Source organism: Vigna unguiculata, chromosome 5 (assembly GCF_037176805.1).
Source record: "Vigna unguiculata cultivar grain cowpea cultivar isolate G323 ecotype 2 chromosome 5, ASM3717680v1, whole genome shotgun sequence".
Taxonomy (NCBI): Eukaryota; Viridiplantae; Streptophyta; class Magnoliopsida; order Fabales; family Fabaceae; genus Vigna; species Vigna unguiculata.
The window spans coordinates 2,105,455-2,125,641 of NC_140796.1; the positions used below are offsets into that span (position 1 = coordinate 2,105,455).

The 20,187-nt window shown below is 37.5% G+C and overlaps 2 protein-coding genes across 6 annotated transcripts; one reads left to right on the forward strand and one right to left on the reverse strand.

Annotated features, from left to right (window-relative positions):
• Nucleotides 1-42: 42 nt before the first annotated feature.
• On the reverse strand, nucleotides 43-3,849 carry GUN1 (s uncoupled 1). The gene is made up of 4 exons (XM_028072594.2): nucleotides 1,699-3,849; nucleotides 830-1,046; nucleotides 451-635; nucleotides 43-365 (listed from the first exon to the last, which is right to left on the reverse strand). The coding sequence occupies exons 1-4, from the start codon at nucleotides 3,657-3,659 to the stop codon at nucleotides 98-100; spliced, it is 2,631 nt and encodes an 876-aa protein (XP_027928395.2). The 5' UTR covers nucleotides 3,660-3,849; the 3' UTR covers nucleotides 43-97.
• Nucleotides 3,850-4,873: 1,024 nt separating this feature from the next.
• On the forward strand, nucleotides 4,874-19,831 carry LOC114185111 (SMAD/FHA domain-containing protein). 5 transcript variants are annotated; one of them, XR_003604750.2, is made up of 12 exons: nucleotides 4,874-5,325; nucleotides 12,409-12,488; nucleotides 13,329-13,384; nucleotides 14,659-14,707; nucleotides 15,902-16,048; nucleotides 16,224-16,319; nucleotides 17,130-17,243; nucleotides 17,409-17,539; nucleotides 17,779-18,026; nucleotides 18,209-19,063; nucleotides 19,148-19,401; nucleotides 19,493-19,831. XR_003604750.2 is itself a non-coding variant. In XM_028072628.2 (11 exons), the coding sequence occupies exons 1-11, from the start codon at nucleotides 4,956-4,958 to the stop codon at nucleotides 19,195-19,197; spliced, it is 2,196 nt and encodes a 731-aa protein (XP_027928429.2). In that variant the 5' UTR covers nucleotides 4,874-4,955; the 3' UTR covers nucleotides 19,198-19,831. The 5 variants fall into 5 exon arrangements, 4 of the variants coding, with proteins under 4 accessions (XP_027928429.2, XP_027928433.2, XP_027928430.2 ...); XM_028072628.2 differs by having other exon boundaries at nucleotides 19,148-19,831; XM_028072632.2 differs by having other exon boundaries at nucleotides 5,206-5,325; nucleotides 12,417-12,488; nucleotides 19,148-19,831.
• Nucleotides 19,832-20,187: the final 356 nt, after the last annotated feature.

The window sequence follows — 20,187 nt, forward strand, 5'->3', positions numbered from 1 at the left end:
TTTCTCTTACTCTAACGGTGCCATACAAATTACAATTCATGATTCCAAAATGAACTTTGTAATTCATAATTTGAATCTTGATTTAAAAAGTTGATCACTACAAAGCTCCAAGAGATGGTATGTTAAATGTTTGGTTTCTCTCGACTGGTTGAGAATAAACAATGTAATCATGGAGAAGTAGCACATTCAGGGTGCTGGGTTGTCTCAACCAGGCAGCTACTTCAGTTCCTTCTGATACAAACCTCCCCAAATTACACTCAGCTATCTGAAAGGGTGCACCAATGCCATTCAGCAGTGCTTCAACAGCCTTTCTTAAAGCACCGTTGCCTACTACTTTGCTATGCTTGCCCCATCCAGTTAATATGCTGCAAAAAGATTATGATTACAACTTCAATCCTCACCAATCTAATTAAAGGATAACAATAATCTTAAGAGGGAAAACTTCAAAACCTCAATATAGGAGGTGGCTTCTGGCCTCCAAAAACAGTGGTTCGCAATTCCAGCAACCATGAATGCACCATTGCACAGGCTGCTCCACAAGATGTCAGATGTAGATCTAAGCATTCAGTAGACCAGCCACCTTTCCACACATTTCGGTTTCTCCCTTCAATCACAACCATCTGAGCCCCAAGTTTCTGATGAAAAAATCAATTTATTATAAAAACAGAAAAAAATGGAAAAGTTAGATCAATGTAAACGAAAGGGTGCATCTACTGTAAACTCCTAATATTAATCATTCCACTGATGAGACATCAATACAACACATGTTGTAGAAAATTACAAAGGTTACAGATGCATCAGTAGCAAATTTCTAAGTACTCAATTTTACCTGACCAAAATGCCACAACATATCAGTCAGAGCATTATAAAATGCAGATGCTGTTGAAGAATCCATGTGCTCAAGTTCATCAAAAAGTCTTTGAGCCTGATCCCATATGCCTTGCCCATGACCCATAAGTAGGCCATGAGCTACGCCATAGACCTGGCTATCAAACACACGGAGGCCGTCTAATAGCTTTGAAGCATCTTGAAATGTCTCACAACAACTGCATCCAACTCATCAAATTATGCAATTAATAATTGGTTGTATTTATTTAGAGTATCAAAATACGAACTATAAAAAATAAAGGAAAACAGAAACAGTGTCAAACAGTAAAAGAACATTGAGTACATCATCCATAACTAGATAATGTCTGGAATCCTTAGGGTTGAAGAAGTAAGAGAATACAGCTGACAAAAGGTGTTATTCACCAACAAAGTGAAATAAACCACAGCCAGATACCTGGTTTTCTAGTTATTAAGAGAAATAGAACAAAAGGTTTAGTATAGAAATTTGGGCCAATACTTTAAATAATAATTCAAGAAAAGACATAATACAGCAACAAACCCCTCTTATATAGCATACTAAGCTTTAAAAAGACCCCAAGCCTAAGTGTACATCTAATCATAGACATACGTAGTAACTTTAACTTGAAAAAAAGAAACTGAAGGAAAAAAGTAGAATATAAAATAACACTACCACAGAACTAACGGGTGTGAACAATATTGAATTACGAATGCTACATTACTAGGGGGATAAGGAATGGCTTATACCTTTCCATTTTCATTTATCTATTCAATTCTAGGGTAACGTTTAAGTGAATACATATAATAAAATGGGTGTAAGACAAACAGAAATATCGGATAGTTATCTGCTACCTGCAAGCATTCAAGATTGCTGAAAATGTGACAACATTAGGTTTGACTTCCATTTCATGCATTTGTCGAAAGATCTGCACTATGTACAAATTGTCTTGTGTGCTCCTCTTATCCTTCTTCGTAAGACCTGCTTTTTCAGCAGCAAGTTGCTCCAACATCTTCATGATTTCATCATTGTTCCCATTGTCAGTCTTCTGATCTAGAAAGGTACTCACAGTAGAAGATGAATGTTTAATTTGAAGGTCATTGGATTGAAAAGAAGTATCAACCCCAGATTCCAGAGCTGGTGTCTGTCCTACTCTGAAGGCATCAATAATGGAGTTGTAAGTCACAACATTTGGCCTACTTCCTTTCTCTATCATCACATCAAGCAGCCTTAAAGAAGATTTGATCAGACCATTTTTGCATAAAGCATCAATGAGAGCACTGTAAAATACAACATCTGTCTCCATGCCTTCATGCTTGAACTCTCTATAAACATCCATTGCCTCAGCATACATTCTACCTTTAGTGTATATTTTAATTAATGTCGAGTAAGTTAGATCATTAGGATAAATGCGTCTTGCTTTCATCTCATCAAATAGTTTTCTGACCTCAACGTACCTGTTGTATCTGCCATATCCCTCTATCAATGCATTGTAAGTTACTACATCATTTTTTATTCCACAACTCTCCATCTCTTTAAATTTACATACTGCCTCCTCAAACCAACCAAGATTTGCATATAGTCCAACCAGTGCATTGTAAGACACCCTATCCAACCGAATCAACAGGTGCTTCATTTCATCATACACATTTAGGGCATCTTCAAAGCGCTCAGCCTTAGAATAACCAGCCATCAAAGTACTATAAGTCACAACATTGGGCCAAATGTTCTTAGCAGGCATCTCCACATCAATAGCATGCCTGGCAAGATCCATCCTTCCACCTTTACACAGTGCATCTACATAAGTATTATAAGTATACACATCACGCCCAATCCCTTTCCTTTCCATTTCAGCCAACAAATCCTTACACAATTGCCACCTACCCTTCGGGACACAAGTTTTCAGAAGTGAGTTGTAAGTAAGCCGATCTGGCAAACAACCTGCATCTATCATCTCCTCCAAAAACTTAACAACTATGTCAAAGGCAATTTCCCCTTTGGCCCCTGCATCAATAATAGCATTGTATGTGACCAAATTGGGCTCCAAACCAAAGTATCCCATGCTCCTAAACAAATTCACAGCCTCCTGAAAGCGATCATTCCTGCCAAGAGCACTAATCATGGCAGAAAAGGAATAAACAGTATTTCCATACCCTCTACTCCTAGACTCTTCAAACAGATTCAGAGCAAGCTCAATCTTCTTTAACCTACCAAGAGTCCTAATCATGTTGCTGGTCAACTTCCCCATGAAAGTACTATCAGTTGCCCTACTCATGGCAAAATCATAGGTCCTAGTAGCTAGCAAAAGGTCACCAGTATTGGCAAACTCCTTGAGCAAATAAACATAATCCTCAGCAACATAAAGCCTATAATTAAGCAACACACTATCTATGGCAGCAACATCATTACCAGCGTTGCTGAGGCTATGCAAGACCTCCTCAGCCGCCTTGGAGTGCTGCTGGTTGTTGGGGACGGCCCTGGGGCCGCCGGAGTTCATCTTCCCTGGGTTCCGATTGGATCGCCGACCAGAAAACTCGGGCGCAAGCTGGGTTTTCTGGCCACCGAGCCACGGACTCAGTGAAGATGAAAATGCAGCTGAGGCCGTGGCAGCTGCAGAGGGAACACCTGCACCAGCACTTGAGGCAGATGAATAATACCTGGTGGAAGAAGAAGAAGAAGAAGAAGCCCACCGGTTGCGGTTGTTGTTGCGGCGGTGTTGGCTCCTGTTCTGGTTATGGTGGTGGCGTTGGTTGTTGTTGGAGGGTCTCGGCGGAACGGAGGAGAAGTGGGATGGGGTAGTTGGGGTTGATGCCATTGCAATGTTGAAGCAAAAGGGTATCTCAGATAAGGAAAAAGATGAGAACTTTGGGGCTCTAATTGAGTGATAGCTGGTGAAGCTTGGTTGGTAGGAGAAGAGTGTGATGATTCAGTTCACAGCTTTCAACTCAATTTTTTTTCTCTGCAGACAGACATTATCCTATGTTCATCCCCTACGCTTTTGCACTCCACCCGTGCTGCTCTTTCAGCTACTCTTGTTATTATAATAATAATAATAATAATAATAATAATAATAATATTGTGATAATAAAATAATAGGACAAGACTTAAAAAGAGGATTTTGTATCATTTTTAGCCTCATGCCACTTTACCCATTTTTTTTCAAGTTTTATGATGACTACTTTACAGTTTTAGAGTGTTTAACACCCATTTGGAACAATTAATGACTTGTGTTTTGTATAACTTAAGAAAACTTTTGAAATTTTATTTTTAGAATAAAGTATTTTTTTAATTAATTTATGATTCTTTTTTTTAAGAGCATCTTCTTACTATTCCATATATGTATACATTATCTATTTTGGAAAAAATATTGGTATTAATAATTTTTTGTATAGAAATATTTTATATGTTAAATAACTAATTGTTTTTTTTTAATTTTTAAACCTATTTTGATGTTTGATTAATTATTTTACATAAATTGTCCTATTTTAGTTTTTACTAATTTGTTTAAACTAATTTAACAAAATGAATGTCAAACAATCATAAGTTTATGATTAGACGGTTTTGGTTCTGAGATTAAGTTCAACTTTTTTTCTTACATGAAAAAAAATGCTATAGAATTAACTATAATTGACTATCATTAATTGCTTAAAAATTGCTCAAATCCTATATACTGAGTTTACAAGTTGGATTAGAAATAGAAGTTTGAAGAAGAAATCACAAGTTTAAAAAGTTTAAATATTTTGATTTTTTTTTCTGTTTTAAAGATTTTAGCAATATAATTTAAATTTACTTAGTTTAATTTCCTTATTTAGATAGACTCTTTCACGTTCAAATACAAAATTTTATGTTGATATTAAAAATAATTTTATTTAAAAACCAGGAAAAAGGTAAAATTTAGATAGAGAAAAAACTAGTTCACAACAATGCATTAAAAGATGCTCATTATTATATTCTTTTGATTTTCCTTTAAAATATTAAAATATCCATTTAAAATATTTCTTATTAACTTTTTTATTTTTGAATATTCATCGCCTTCTTCTTCTTCTGCTGTTGCTGCTGCATCTTCAACATCTCAACTTCAACACCTCTCTCTCGCTTGGGAAGAATCGCAATGACGAACTTCATGGGCCCCCCTCCCCCCATAAACCCTAATTTACCAGATACCGCTCCCTCAATGCCTCCTCCCCGCGACTCAACAGAACCCCAACCGTCGATGCCGCCGCCTCGCGACTCAACAGAACCCCAACCACCGCTGCCGCCGCCTCGCGATTCGCACAAGCCTCCCTCGCAGGGTGTTGCGGTTCCTTACAAGATTCCCCCGTGGAGCGCTGCCCCTTGTCACCAGTTCTACCTGGAGGTTCTCAAGGACGGTTCCATCATCGACAAATTCGACGTGTGCGAGAAAGGAGCTTACATGTTCGGCCGATTGGATCTCTGCGACTTCGTGCTCGAGCACCCCACTATTTCTAGGTTTCATGCTGGTACGTTATGCTATCACACTTTCGCATATTTCTCTCTTCTGAATTGCGTGACACTAACTATATCAGACCCGATACGGGTGATTTATTTGGTTGAATGAAGTTTCATACTGCAAAATTGCTTTACTTATGATAAACCATGTTGTGGATGTGAAACAGAGAACAAGGTATTCCAAGAACAAATTCAACTCTCTGTAGCAGTATTATTGAATTTCAGAAAGTACTCATTGAATAATGAGTATTACAGAAAAAAAAAAGGCCAAAAAACGTGAGTATTACAGAAAAAAAAAGGCCAAAAAACGTATGAACGAAAACGTAATATCAGAAATAGGTCCAGAGAGAGAAGTTCATAGCAAAACTATCCTACCCTTCTCTGACCACAACAAACAGAATATATACTAGACTTTTGACCGATCAAAATCCTTCAACCTATAATTAGTTATTTTAATTATTCTGCTTTTCCTGCCTCCATGATCAGTCAGGTGTTCTGGCTGAATTGCATCAGTAATCGACTCTTCTGCTCCTCTATTATGAATTTTGTTATTACCAGTCTCAGCTGTACTTGTTACAATTCCTCCCCCATTAAAATGAACCTTGTCCTCAAGGTTAAATTCTGAAAAAGCTTGCTGCAATTTATCGTGATCTTCCCATGTGACAGCAGCTGCATCTAATCCTTCCCACTGAATCAGATATTGTGTAACCTGATGTTGGCCTCTCAAGATCACCCGAGAGTGCAAAATCGAGACAGGTTGAATGATAGGAGGCAATTCATTGTGAATAATAAAGGAACATAAGGTTGCAAATGATCTCCCTAACAAGGCTTTAACTGAGAACAGTGGAAAACAGAATGAATTCGGCTGCCTGGGGGCAAAAGTAGCCTGTAAGCAACCTGTCTGAGTCGTTCAATGACTGGAGACGGGCCGAAATACTGTAAACTCAGTTTCTTATTCTTCCTTAGAGCAACCGAATGCTGCCTATAGGGTTGCAATTTCACCAACACCATATCACCAATGTTCAGCTCACTGAATCTCCTCTTCTTGTCAGCATATTTTTTCATGCATTGTTGAGCCTTATGCAAGTTAATTTTTAACCTGTGAAGAGTCAAATCTCGCTGCACTAACTGTTCTTGCACTAAAACATGATCATGACTGTCAAGTGTTTATTTAGTCAATGTAGGAGGATCTCTACCATAAACAATTTTAAATGGGGTCATGCCACTACTATGGTGGTAGCTGGTATTATACCAATACTCTGCCCAAGACAACAACTGTGACCAGGCTTTGGGAGAATCATAAGTAAAGCAGTGCAAATACATTTCCAAACACTTGTTTAAGGATTCCGATTGCCCATCGGATTGTGGGTGATATGCGGTAGTCATATTCAAGGAAGTACCACTCAATTTGAATAGTTGCTGCCAAAGTTGACTAGTGAAAACCCGATCCCTATAAAACACGATGGATTTTGGCATGCCATGCAACTTAACTACATTGGTCATGAATATTTCCGCTACTAATTTACTGGTATAATCAGACTTCAAGGGAGAACAATGGGCATACTTTGAGAGTCGGTCAATAACTACCATTATTACCGTAAAGCCATTAGAATTAGGGAGACCAGTAATGAAATCCATTGCTAAATCCTCCCAAATCTGATCGGGAATAGGAAATGGTTGTAATAAACCTGCAGGAAGGGTGTTAGCCACTTTGGCTTGTTGACACACCAAACAGGTTTGCACAAACTCCTTAATATCCTTGTGCATTCCTTTCCAATAAAATTGAGCTGCGATTCGTGCAAAAGTTCTTGTAAAGCCTGCATGTCCTCCTTTCAATGAACTATGGAACTCATGTAAAATGTGTTTAACCAAGTTATGTGCAGCTGGGATAACCAACTTGCCCTTCCAATAAAGCAATTGGTCATGCACATAATAGTGTGGGTCAGAAGGTTGGTTAAGTATGCATGAGTCCATAATAGCCTTTAATGTGATATCTTGCCAAAGAGTTGCCCTCAACTGCTATAAAATATGAAAATTAGGCTGGGACTAAGCCACGTCAAAGGAGCGAGATAGAGAGTCAGTTGCAAGATTATCCTTTCCTGGCTTATATTCAATATGGAAATCATACCCTAACAACTTAGGCAACCACTTATGCTGCTTAGATGTTTGAATTTCTTGATCCGTTAGACTTTTCAAACTCGTTTGATCGGTTCTAATCACAAATTTATGCCCTAGTAAATAGTGTCAAAACTTGGCAATGGCAGCTGTAATAGCATAGAATTCCCTAGCATAGGTTGATTGCTTTTGCATGGTGGCATTTAACTTCTTGGAGAAAAAAGCAATAGGATGAGAATCCTGACTAAGTACAACACCAAATCCCATTCCCGATGCATCGGTTTCTAACACGAATGGCTTAGAGAAGTCACGTAACGCTAACACGGGTGCTTGAGTAAGTGTAGTCCTCAACCTCTCAAAAGCTAATGTAGCCGAATCATCCCAAGTAAAACTATCCTTCAATAAATTCGTTAAGGGATTAGCAATCACTGCATATCCCTTAATAAATCTCCGATAGTAACCTGTAAGTCCCAAAAAACCCCTCAATTGTTTCAAAGTTTGCGGACATGGCCCCTGTAGGACAGCCTGCACCTTATCCTTATTCATTGCCACACCTAGTGCTGAAACAGTATGGCCAAGATAATCCACTTGTGACAACCCAAAAGAACACTTGGACAATTTGGCAAATAGTTTATGCTGGTGTAATTTCTGCAACACTACTTCAAGGTGTTGTAAATGTGCTAGCCAGGTGGGGCTGAAAACTAATATATCATAAACATAAACAAGCACAAATTTCCTGAACATACCTTGGAAAATGTCATTTATTAAACTTTGAAATGTGGCTGGTGCATTGGTGAGACCAAACGGCATCACAACCCATTCATAGTGGTCTTGATGGGTGCGAAAAACAGTCTTAAATCTGTCCTCTTCATTCACTAATATTTGGTGATAACGAGAGCGAAGATCCAATTTTGAAAAGAATTTTGCCCCATGTAGCTCATCAATTAATTCATCTACAGTGGGAATCGGAAAACTATCTTTAACAGTTATAGCATTCAGGCTCTATAATCATTGCAGAACCTCCAAGTGCCATCTTTCTTCTTAACAAGTATTATCGGGAAGAAAAAGGACTATTACTGGGCACAATAATTCCTGCAGTCAACATTTCTTGAACCATAATCTCAATTTGCTCTTTCTGGCTATGGGGATACTGGTATGGGCGAACCTTTACCGGTGTTGAACCTGGCAGCAACGGAATGGAATGATTGTGGCACCGCTGAGGAGGTAATCCAACAGGCACCGAGAATACCAGACTATAGTTATGCAACAATGCGGCCAATTCTGGTGCAATAGTAGTAGGGAACACCAACCCCTGATCCGGAAAACAGTCTTTTTGTTTAAACTGCAGTGTGAATAACTCCTCTATGGCATGTCTGTGATGCATTTTGCACAGGTGATGGAATTGAGCTAGCATTGGTAAAGAGGGTTGGTCACCCTGTAATGTGACAAATTGATTGCCCAAATAAAACTTAAGTGTAAGTTTACTGTAATCAGAAATGTGGGCCCCGATCGTGGCTAACCAAGTAGCTCCCAACACGAGATCCGCACCAGTGAAATATATACAGGTAATTTTAAGACATGGCCTTGAATCTTAACCTCCAATTCGTGGACCCTCCCTTCAACAACTAATGCACTTCCATTATCGACCAACACTTGAAATTTGGGAATGGGCTCAATAGGCAACTTTAAAGAATGAGCCAAACGTGGTTGCAAAAAATTATCGCTTGAACCACTATCCACTAAAACCTGCATTGTCAGACCATTGATAGCACTTGTAAATTTTAGAGTACCAAAACCAGAGCATCCTTTTAATGCATTATACGACAGATGATGTTCTTGGGCCAACTGTAATTCCAAATTCTGCTCACGATCGGGAGGCTCAGGTTGTAATTCACCATTACTCTCATCTTGCCATTGAAGAAGTAAATATTTGTTTGTTGGGACACCTATGAGTAGGTGAAAACTTGTCATCACAGGTATAACAAAGACCTTTTTCGCGCCTGAGTTGCATCTCGGCAAGGGTTATTCTTTTGACATTGGAATGTCGGATAGTGGTGGAACTCGAATGCAGAGGGGGACTAGGCAGGAGAGGAGGTAGGCTAGTGGATTTTATGGTCTGACTAAGAGGAAGGGAAGGGTTTGTAGCTTGGGTTTTGGAAGATGGAAAATTAGAGTACTGTTTGGATTTGGCAACATACTTCTCCTCATATAACTTGGCCAATGAGACAACTCTAATTAGGGTTACAGGGGATTGAGCAATGACATCTCTTCTAATATCAGGTTTCAAGCCCCCCACAAAAAAATCTAATAAGGCCTCTGACGATATACCTTGAACTCTGTTAGCTAAAGCAGTGAACTGAACATAATAATCATGCACACAACTTGTTTGTGTAAGTTTAAACAAGTGGGATCGTGGGCACTCATATGGTGAGGGTCCAAACTCCATTTCTAAAGCACAAGTAAAAGCAACCCACGAATGGAAAGAATCATGACGCGTCATCATCTGGTACCAAGGAATGACGTCCTTATCGAAATGAATGGCAGCAATGGTAAGTCGATGGTCATCCGGTGTATTATAATAAGAGAAAAACTGCTCTGCTTTAAAAATCCACTGCAGCACCTCCGAACCATCAAAGCGCGGAAAATCCAACTTGACGTTACGCACTTGAAATGGGGTGAAACAATCGAAGGTGTGTGCTCCTGCTCAATATTGTGCTTCAGTAGGTTATCTATGGTAGCTTCTAACGTTTCAAATCGTACTGTATTTTCTTGATGTCGGGTCTCCATTAATTCCAAAATACGCTTCACATCTGTGGCAAGGTCTTTGAGGCGAGTATTCTCCGCCATATCGATGAAAGCACCAACTGAAACAAAGAACAAGGTATTCCAAGAACAAATTCAACTCTTTGTAGCAGTATTATTGAATTTCAGAAAGTACTCATTGAATAATGAGTATTATAGAAAAAAAGGCCCAAAAACGTATGAACGAAAACGTAATATCATAAATAGGTCTAGAGAGAGAAGTTCACAACAAAACCATCCTACCCTTCTCTCACCACAACAAACAGAATATATACTAGACTTTTGACCAATCAAAATCCCTCAATCTAGAGTTAGTTATTTTAATTCTCGTGCTTTTCCTTCCTCCATGATATGTCAGGTGTCCTGGCTGAATTGCATCAGTAATTGACTCTTCTGCTCCTCTCTTATGAATTTTGTTATTACCAGTGTCAGCTGCACTTGTTACAGGATGTTCTCTTTCTTTGTGATTCTACTGGTATAGCGTGTTAAGTTTTAGCTACTGGACGTCTATGTAAACATTGAGATGGTTTTTGACCTATGTTTTTATTTTGGTGAAGGATATATTAATTAGGATTAGTCTGGTGTTAGAAGTTATTACATTTAGGGGTGAGCATAAATATTCAACCTGACCGAAACCGTGATATCCGAGAAAGAAATCATGGATACGGGTTGCTCTATTCGGATTCGGTTTGAACGGATAAGATAATATGGATAAATATGGATAGAAATGGTCGGGTACGGATTCTATTTTAAATTTTCGTGGTTACCCGACCCGACCCACAATCAATGACTTTTCCCTAAACCTAATTTGTTGCCAACGTCTTTAGAACCTTCTCCACTTCCAACTTTTCAAAACCAACAATCTTTCAAACACAACTTCTCCTCTATTTCAAGTTTCTTGCATCTCAACTGCAAGCATCTCCCAAAAAATGATTTTGCCTTTGGAAGAGATTTCTCATGGTCATAGTGTCATCGTTTTCTACTTCAGGTGAAGCGCATCTCCAGCGAGTTGCAGAGGTGGGTGATAAAGCTTGCGGTTGTGCATAGGGAGGAGCTGTGATGGGGGAAGTGACGCGCAATCTACTATGGAGATCGCGTCTTCCGATCTGGTTGTGTCTCAAGCAAGTGCGCGCGACAGACAACTGTGTGACGGTGAACCCATCTACTCCGATCTGTGTTGTAGGTGACAAAGTGGTCTCCGATCTGTATTGTAGGTGGCGACGTAGTGGTGTTTTGTCAGTCCGCACGGTGACGTGGTGATGGAAAGAATCAGGATTGTGGAGAAGATGGAGGAAGCCATGGCAGATTGAAAGGTGATGGAGGTTACATTTTCACATTTTTACAGTTCATTCAGATAAACCGCATCCATCCATGCTTAACCGGATCCGAATTAACCCGAACCCGCCGAACCCGAAAACTAAAAAGGTTGGATATGGATTTCAAATATCAACATTCGGATTTGGTTGGATCGACCTTAAGGATCCGAATCCGATTCAACCCGACTGGTGCTCAGCCCTAAATACATTCCACTCCACACAAAGTTGGAGCTTGTACATCATATGGTTCCAACCTTCATACAAATATGATCATTATTTTCATGGACAAAGTGGAAGTCTATTTCTATATGCTTAGCAAGTAGTTGAATTGTTTAGCTCAAGCAGATTCGAGTTGATTATTTCCTACCACATGTCAGATGATTAAACCCATCTCAGCATGCACTATCGTAATAGCCAATGTGACTGGATTACCTGTATCCATTTTGAAAACATCTAAAAGTCACATTGAAGTTATGGACAACTTTGTGAATTTCATAACCAATGTTTTTCAATCAGTTAGACTGAGGCATTCTTGCTCAAATTACAGGGTTTTAGATATCAAAGGAGGCAACTGAAAGCATAGAGATTTTGAGTAATATTCTTTAGTATTGTAAACATTATACAAAACGCTAAGTACTAGCGCTTATTCATATCAATACAATATCACAATCCTAATTAAATAGGGTGACAAATCATGAGATAAGAGGACTTATGAAAACAAAGGACACGGGGAAACTATTTAAAGGAGATATTGTCTATGATACTGTAAATTGTTTTAATATCAAATAGTTTTCACATATTTTAGCAATTTGTAAAGCTCATCCATGATTCTTACCAATGTTTTCATCTGTATTTTGTTAGTTATTCAGTTTAAGAGAAGTGGAGATGCATATCTCTATGATCTTGGGAGTACTCACGGAACTTTTTTGAACAAAAATCAGGTATCATCGCATTTCCTCTCTCTCTTAAATTTTGGTGATACTTTCTTTAAGATATCAAATCTTTGTTGTGGTCCCTCTTCATGACTTATTTCATGTTTGGAATATATACTGTGGAAGAGATGCTAGAATTGTCAATTTTGCTTTAGAAGCTCTTATTCTTAAATTAATTTTTATTTGAATTCCCCTTTTCTACTATTTAATGCTTTCACGCGAGGCACAAGAACTGTTGTTAACATGCATCTCTGCCATCACTACTAAGTAGACTGTAGGACAGTCAGCTGAGCTTATTTGCTGTTATGGTTCGGTCAGAGCTACTCTTGCCAAAACCTTATCCAAAAGTGTTTAACTTAACCCAATGTTTTAAAAAACCTTTAATTACTTCATTTGCTACTTGGGCTGCACCTAAAATATTCCCCCCTGCTCAGAAATGATCTTGGCAACTGTCTCTTGTAGTACTAGCTAGTAAGAAGGTTATTGAGTTTGTAATCGTTTTTAATGCAAATGCAATCTGTTTATCCAGGGAATAACAATGCTACATTGATATTATCCTAATCCAAATGATGTATATGCATAAAATATTTTGTATGCCCCACATTATATTAGCAACTCTGTAATTGTTGAAATTCACAATAATCATTTGAATTATCACCTTAGTTGTGATTTAATTTATCATTTTTCACCCTAGTTCATGCATATTCAGGCCGGGCTGTTCAAAAGATTACCATTTTCTATTGTATTTTATTGAAATATTTGGGCCCAGCTGTTAAGAAAAATGTATGCAGATTTTGAAACTTTATAGCATCAGGGTCATAAATCCTTTTACTTTTCCTGTTTGGTTAGGTGGAAAAGAACACATATGTTGACTTGCATGTTGGTGATGTCATTCGATTTGGCAGGTAGGTATTCTTTGGTTTGTTTTCTATTATGCTCATAAACAAGTCTTTTCCGCTAGCCCATACTGTTCTAGTTCGCACTTAAGCTATTATTACTTCTTTTTTATTATTTCAGACGAGAAATAAGTTTATTTGTTTAATCTATTTCATTTACTAGGTATCTGTGACTGTTACAATCTATGCAGTAGTTATTAAGCCATTCAGAGTAGTTAGTTGCAGATTTTTGGCGGAACTCTGGCTTCTTAAAGGGATATGTGATTAGTCCAGTCGAATTGTTTGACATGTAACAAGTCCATTTGAATTAGTATATGACATTTTACCTTCAAGATATTTTTTTAAAGTCTCACGAAATTTCAGATTTGTGTAGAGATTAAGGATGTCATTACGCATTGTTATTATTGATCACTTTTTTGGTGTTTTCTTGTGATTTTTCGTTTTTAGTAGTCTTTTGGTGGAGGACATGCTATCCTTCTGTCCCTTTACTTTCCGAATGCAATCTACTGCTATTTGTCGTACCTTGCCTCTGTAAATTCTGTTACAGGTTCGTTAGGCTCAATATTCTTTAACGTTTGGCATTTGGTATAAAACAAATTTTTCATGTCTAGGGATTATGAATCCTAGGAATGACTAAAACCTGTTTGTTGTCATTACATTCTTGGGGATATTTACATAATTCTTTTAATTAAAAATTAATTAGATATTTTTAATTAAAATTAAGTTTAGGTTTTTTTCTTTACTTATTAGGGTATGTGTAGGGTTGGTCAAATTGTGCCTTGAGTAATAACTTATGGAATGCAAATTTAATCAATACAACAGTACTTATTAACTAGACCACATATACACAATTTCATACACTTTAAAAAATTATTTAAAAGTTTATCACGTCAGTTAATTTTAATGGATAATATGATATTTAAAAATTTGTAAATATTCATGGTTAGAGAACTTATGTATAAAAGTTTAAATCATGTGAAATTTCATAGACGTGATCACTAAGATAATATAATTAGCTTCAATAGTTGGATTAATTGAATTTGCATTCTACAAACAGTTATCATAGATGTAATTTGACTAAGTTTTACACCTGGCTTAAACGGATCAAAGCAGTGGTCATCCCGCTACTGCTATAGCATTTTTTGGGAGGTGGCCGCTCTGCTTTTAACTAGTATGGTGTACATATGAAGATGATAGGATTTGATTAATTTTCATCTACAAGAAATTTTATTTTCCTACTTTATGTTTTGTATGTATGTATTCATCTTGTTTTACATTCACAGGTCATCTCGCATGTTCATTTTTCAAGGACCACCTGACTTGATGCCTCCTGTAAGATCCCGACTTCTTTTTTTTTATTGTTACATTTATAACCATTTGTTGTTTTCTGTTGGAAAATGTGTCCCACTACCTCTCTTCAAAGGGAAAAAAGGAATTGTTCCAGCTTCCAGTATTTACGTTCTTGGGGTTAATTGGTTTTGCAGAAACTTCCTTTCTTGTGTTTCCCTTTTGCAAATAATTGTCATATTTATATTTGGGATGATAAATGCATTCTCTAAGTTGATAAATGTTGCTTTCAGTTATCACTTGAGTAAGTGCTCGTTGAATAGTTCTATATTATACATCTAACACACCCCTTCACGCCTTCATGCAAGTGCTCGTTGGGCTTAAAGATACTATTCACTTACCTTCGGTTGAAATTCAACTTTTCATTCAATGAGGGTTGTGTGAGAAACAAACTCTAGAATATAGAACACAGAATCTCGCAGCAAAAGTTCTAAAGATATTACGAAGAATGACCAGAGATATTTTTAATAGCTTAAAACTTCATGGGATGCTTCTATGTGTCTTCAAAGACTTCTCATTTTGTATTTATAAGCTCCCTTGAAAGTTTAGCCATTGGAGATATATTGTGAATTTCCAATGCCTGGTCTGATATCTCATTAGAGAGAAAGATATTATGATGCATTAAATGACATATAATACATTTCACCAATTTGATCTCTTCATTAGATAAAGCAATTAGTTTATCTTACTGAAATTGGTTGTGAGACCTGCTTGTGTGACTAATATGACTTGTTGCATCATCTTTCTTGATACCTTCCACTCTATGTTCAAGGTGGATGTTTTGATGGTTGGCTCTGACCAAGAGATTGCCTTTGCATTAAGCGCAGATGCCATCTTACCTTTTTGAAACAACAGAGTATGCTTGAATAATATTAGTTAAAAAAGGTGAAACATTGAATATATCATTAAGGCTGTTGGACTATGCCGCGCAAGGTCCTTGTTTGGACTGAAACATCTATATACTTACTGACGAAACATCGTCTGATTAGACGAACCACTCATTTGATGTCTTAAATGTTTTATTTTTTAACTTAAAAAATTTTAGGGCTATAAACATCTTTGGTCGAACATTTCTTCTCTTCACGCTTTATTTTTTAATCTTTTGACAAAATTATAATTTTTTTATCTGATTATTACTGCAACTCACCCTTTTATTTTTCGTGTTGGCTTATTTTGTAGGAAACTAATGCAAAACTTATGAAAGAAGTGAAGATGCGGGAAGCAATGCTAGATAGGGAAGCTTCAGTGCGAAGAGCAAGACAGGAAGCATCTCTTGCTGAGGGTATATCTTGGGGCATGGGTGAGGATGCTATTGAAGAAGAAGAGGTTTGTCAAAGCTTGTAATTATATGATAATCAACTTTTTTTGTTTGTTTGAACTACATAATTAATTATGAACATTTTACATGTTCTGACCTCAGAATCTACCTCTTCTGTTAAAACTCGAGTTGGCTATTTAGTATTTATGTCTGATTTATTAGTTTGATGGATTCAAATTTCAGGATGACGCTGAAGAAGTGACGTGGCAGTCATACAAAGGACAACTTACAGAAAAACAAGAAAAAACCCGTGAGAAAATAATCAAAAGGATGGAAAAGGTGAGTCTTTCCTTTTAATTTGGTTTCCCATGCTTTTATTTATTTTGAATTATAATCCATACTTTATCACTTCGAAAATTTCATTCAATTCAACTGAATATAATACTAATTTTTTATAGCAGTCAACAGTCAACCTATCATCATATCTAATACTCAAATTGAATGCTAACCATATGATTTATAATATATAAATTCACTGTTGAGATCCCTGTGATGAGAGTTAGTTAGGCTTTTTATTTGCAAGAAAAGTTCACCAGTCGGTCGATCTACTTTTTTGGCATTGCATACTTCATGCACAGCTGCCAAGCTCAAGCTTTCATCTTAGCATGAAAGTGATTATGAATAGTTTCCCAGTGTTGCTATGAATTTCTGCAACCAATTTCATGAGTGAGTGTAGAAGAATAATGTGAGACAAGCAATTGATCCTGCCACTCCCAAGCAGTGCATGCGGGATTCTCGACTCCTGCCGTGTGATCAGATTTAGAGAGAAACCACAAAAGAGATCCAGTTGGTGGATTTGGATCCATAACCATGATTGAGGGTCTAGACGCTCATAATACCATCTAGAGTTTCAAGAGGTTTTCTAATTCTGAAAATATGATAGAACTGAATCAAGTCAGTGTCTAGGGATTCTAATATTTTTTATATGCATACTATTAGAATAATCTAGGGAGCTAACTATACTAACGGGTCTAACTAAGCTGCAACTATTACAAGATAATGTAACCAAAAGACACAATGATACACACAGTCGCATACTCTAACACCTATTAACCATGATAGTCATTTGTGTTCTCTTTCTTTGTTCAGATTGCTAATATGAAGAAAGAAATAAATTCTATACGAGTTAAAGACATTTCTCAGGGTGGATTAACTCAAGGCCAACAGGTTCAGATTGCTAGGAATGAACAGAGAATAACGCAGGTATTGGAGAAAAATAAATTTGACTAGAACCTTATATATTGTTCTTAATACTCTGTGATTGTCTGAGGTTTTAGAATTAATTTTTTTTTTCCTATCATGCTATCTTGTTAATTGGTTAAATATTTGTCACGTGAGCTTATTACCTGAAATTTTTTAATGGGATAGATATTGGAAGAACTCGAGAACTTGGAAGAGACATTGAATGATAGTATTCGAGAAAGTCTTGGTGCACGTACAGGAAAAATGTCTCATGGCAAGAAGAAAGGCGCAATTGAAGAAGAAGAAGAATATGTTAGGTATAATATCATTGATGGAAGTCATTTTTGTGAAAGTGAAAATTTTGGAGATGAGTTTCATGCCTAATATTTACTGCTAAATGCTTTAATTGCTTGTATATATATTTGGAATCTTTTGTTCTTTTGGGGTGAAGCAAGTGGAATATGTTTAGTGTGCTTGCTTGAATTTGTCATGCTGCAATATTTATAGTGATGTACCAAAACTAAAGTGCACGTTGGTATTTACTTCTATTGTTCAGTGATGATGATGAATTTTATGACCGTACCAAGAAAAAGCCTTCACATCAGAAACCTGGTGACAACCAATCTGTTGAGACTGCAGATACTCTTCTTGATAAGAGAGATGCCATCACCAATGAAATGAATGAAAAGAAAGAGTTGCTTATGATTGAAAAGAACAATATGTTGTCAAAGTCAAAGAGTGCCACACAAGACGAAGTTGATGACTCACTTGATGCGTACATGTCAGGGCTGTCATCTCAACTAGGTGAGTTCCTTTAACTAAATATACTAAGCTTTCAATGTTTTAGGTTGTTTAAAAGTATAATGTCTTCGGTACATAGTTTCATTTTTCCTCAATTTATCTATCGTTATGTGCAACGTCATGTCTTAAATTGCACCAAGAGAGAATTGGCTGTGTTTACCCATTATGATCTTCTTTTCTGTCAGTGTATGATAAAAGTGTGCAACTTGAAAAGGAATTGTCAACTCTTCAGACTGAGCTTGATAGAGTATACTACCTGTTGAAGATTGCTGACCCAACAGGAGAAGCTGCCAAGAAAAGGGAGTTGATGGCGCAAGAACCCAAACCAAAAAAATCTGAAAATATCTCTACCGTCAAGAAGAAACCACCTGCAGAGGCACATAAAAGCAGTGAGCCTTGTGCAAAGGCAGATAACAAGAAAGTTAAGAAACCACCTGTGGAAACCCAGATCAGCAAGACCTCTGTCAAATCAGATGACTGTATAGAAGGAGAAAAAGCTAGTGCTGCAACTTCGGGTTTAGACAAGTCAGAACCTGGCCATGACAAGTTGGAGGCTGAGAATGTTGTATTTGCTGTACCAAAGCCCCAATGGCTTGGTGCTGTAGAGGATAGAGTTGCAGATGATACCCAACAGTCGTTGCCCTCTCCCTCTCCGAACGTGCATGACACAGATGAGTCCAATCAGTTTGTGGACTACAAGGACAGGGGAAAAATTTTGGGCAGTGGTGATAGTGCAAAGGCTTCAGCGGAATTTAAAATTGAGTCTGCTGCTGGTCTAATTTTAAGGAAACGGAAGCAAGTTGAGACGACCGCAGCAAATAGTAATGACACCTCTCAACAATTGACATCCTCCACGTCAGGGGAAAAAATGGCTGAGGATGCTGTGGCACTGCTATTGAAGCACAATGGGGGGCTGTATACTAATGAGGAGGAAAGAAGTGAAGACCAAAAGAGGAGGGGCCCTAAAAGAGTGCTTGGGCCTGAGAAACCGTCCTTCTTGAATAATGAGATGGATTATGACTCCTGGGTTCCACCTGAAGGTAAATAATATTTTGGTTCAGATCTGACCATGTGCTTGAATTGCCATATTATTGGACGATCATACATTGCTTTGCTTTGTGCAGGACAATCAGGTGATGGACGTACTTCCTTGAATGATAGACTTGGCTACTAAGGTCGGTTGATGTGAACCAATGTTCATTACGAGAAGGGAGTTTAGGCTGTGAACATTTACCTATATATATTGACGAGGGAGCAGGCTTACTTTACTCAGCATTGATGCACTTAAAAGCAGGGTTTTGGTTAAATATGACTTTCAGTGACTTCAAATCCCTTCTAAAGAAGTGAAAGAATGAAGTTTGTTGGTGAAAAGACTGATGTAAGTAACAGACACATGGTGGCTTGAAAAGCTTTTTAAATGTAGTGATAGACAGATGTAATTCACTGATACCGTTGTCAAATGCTCGCAGCATGTTCTTAGTAGAGGTTTGAATGAGGCAGGCTACGCCATCCTGTTCTGATTAATAGCAAAGCAGTTTAGACCCAAAACTCATGCTACTGTCCTTCGGAATGTAAGGCCAATGATAAGTGTCTACCCAAATACCCGTGAAGTGGACAATGAAAATTATCTGCGTAGCGATCGGACATTATACGGGACAAAATAGTTAAGATGAATATTGAACCTCATTAGGGGGGAAATATACTTTGATATGGAAGAGATATTTGTTAGAATTTATAATAACTACACTACGCTAATTATCGGTATGATTCCTCTTTTTGGCGAATGGAATGAACAGTTTATAGATGAACTGTGCATCATTACTGACCTCGTTTGATTATGAAAGTTGAGATTGTCGGTAACTAGATCAGCCTGCATTAGACGCTTGTCCAGAACAAATTCAGCAGGAGTGTCCTGGTAAGTCCTTTTGTCGACGATTAAAGTCAAATCCAACTTTTATGTCATTTGCGACCTGGTTTATGTTCTGCTACATACTGATTTATATGGTTTAACACAACAAATATATAACTAATTGTAGAGATAGGAGCTACGCAAAGTTTTCAAGGTCAAAGTAAAGACAATTAAAAGCAAAAAAATACCAGATTTAAGAATAACACTGATGCCAAAGTGAGTTGAGAAAATTTTGATCTCAAATGAGAACTAAAG

Coding starts and splice junctions, on each gene's coding strand:
- GUN1 (XM_028072594.2), bottom strand. CDS start 3,659: ATGGCATCAACCCCAACTACCCCATCCCACTTCTCCTCCGTTCCGCCG. Junction 1,047..1,698: donor GCAATCTTGAATGCTTGCAG/GTAGCAGATAAC, acceptor AGTTGGATGCAG/TTGTTGTGAGACATTTCAAG. Junction 636..829: donor TGTTGTGGCATTTTGGTCAG/GTAAAATTGAGT, acceptor TTTTTTCATCAG/AAACTTGGGGCTCAGATGGT.
- LOC114185111 (XM_028072628.2), top strand. CDS start 4,956: ATGACGAACTTCATGGGCCCCCCTCCCCCCATAAACCCTAATTTACCA. Junction 16,320..17,129: donor TAATCAAAAGGATGGAAAAG/GTGAGTCTTTCC, acceptor TTCTTTGTTCAG/ATTGCTAATATGAAGAAAGA. Junction 17,540..17,778: donor GAAGAAGAAGAATATGTTAG/GTATAATATCAT, acceptor TCTATTGTTCAG/TGATGATGATGAATTTTATG.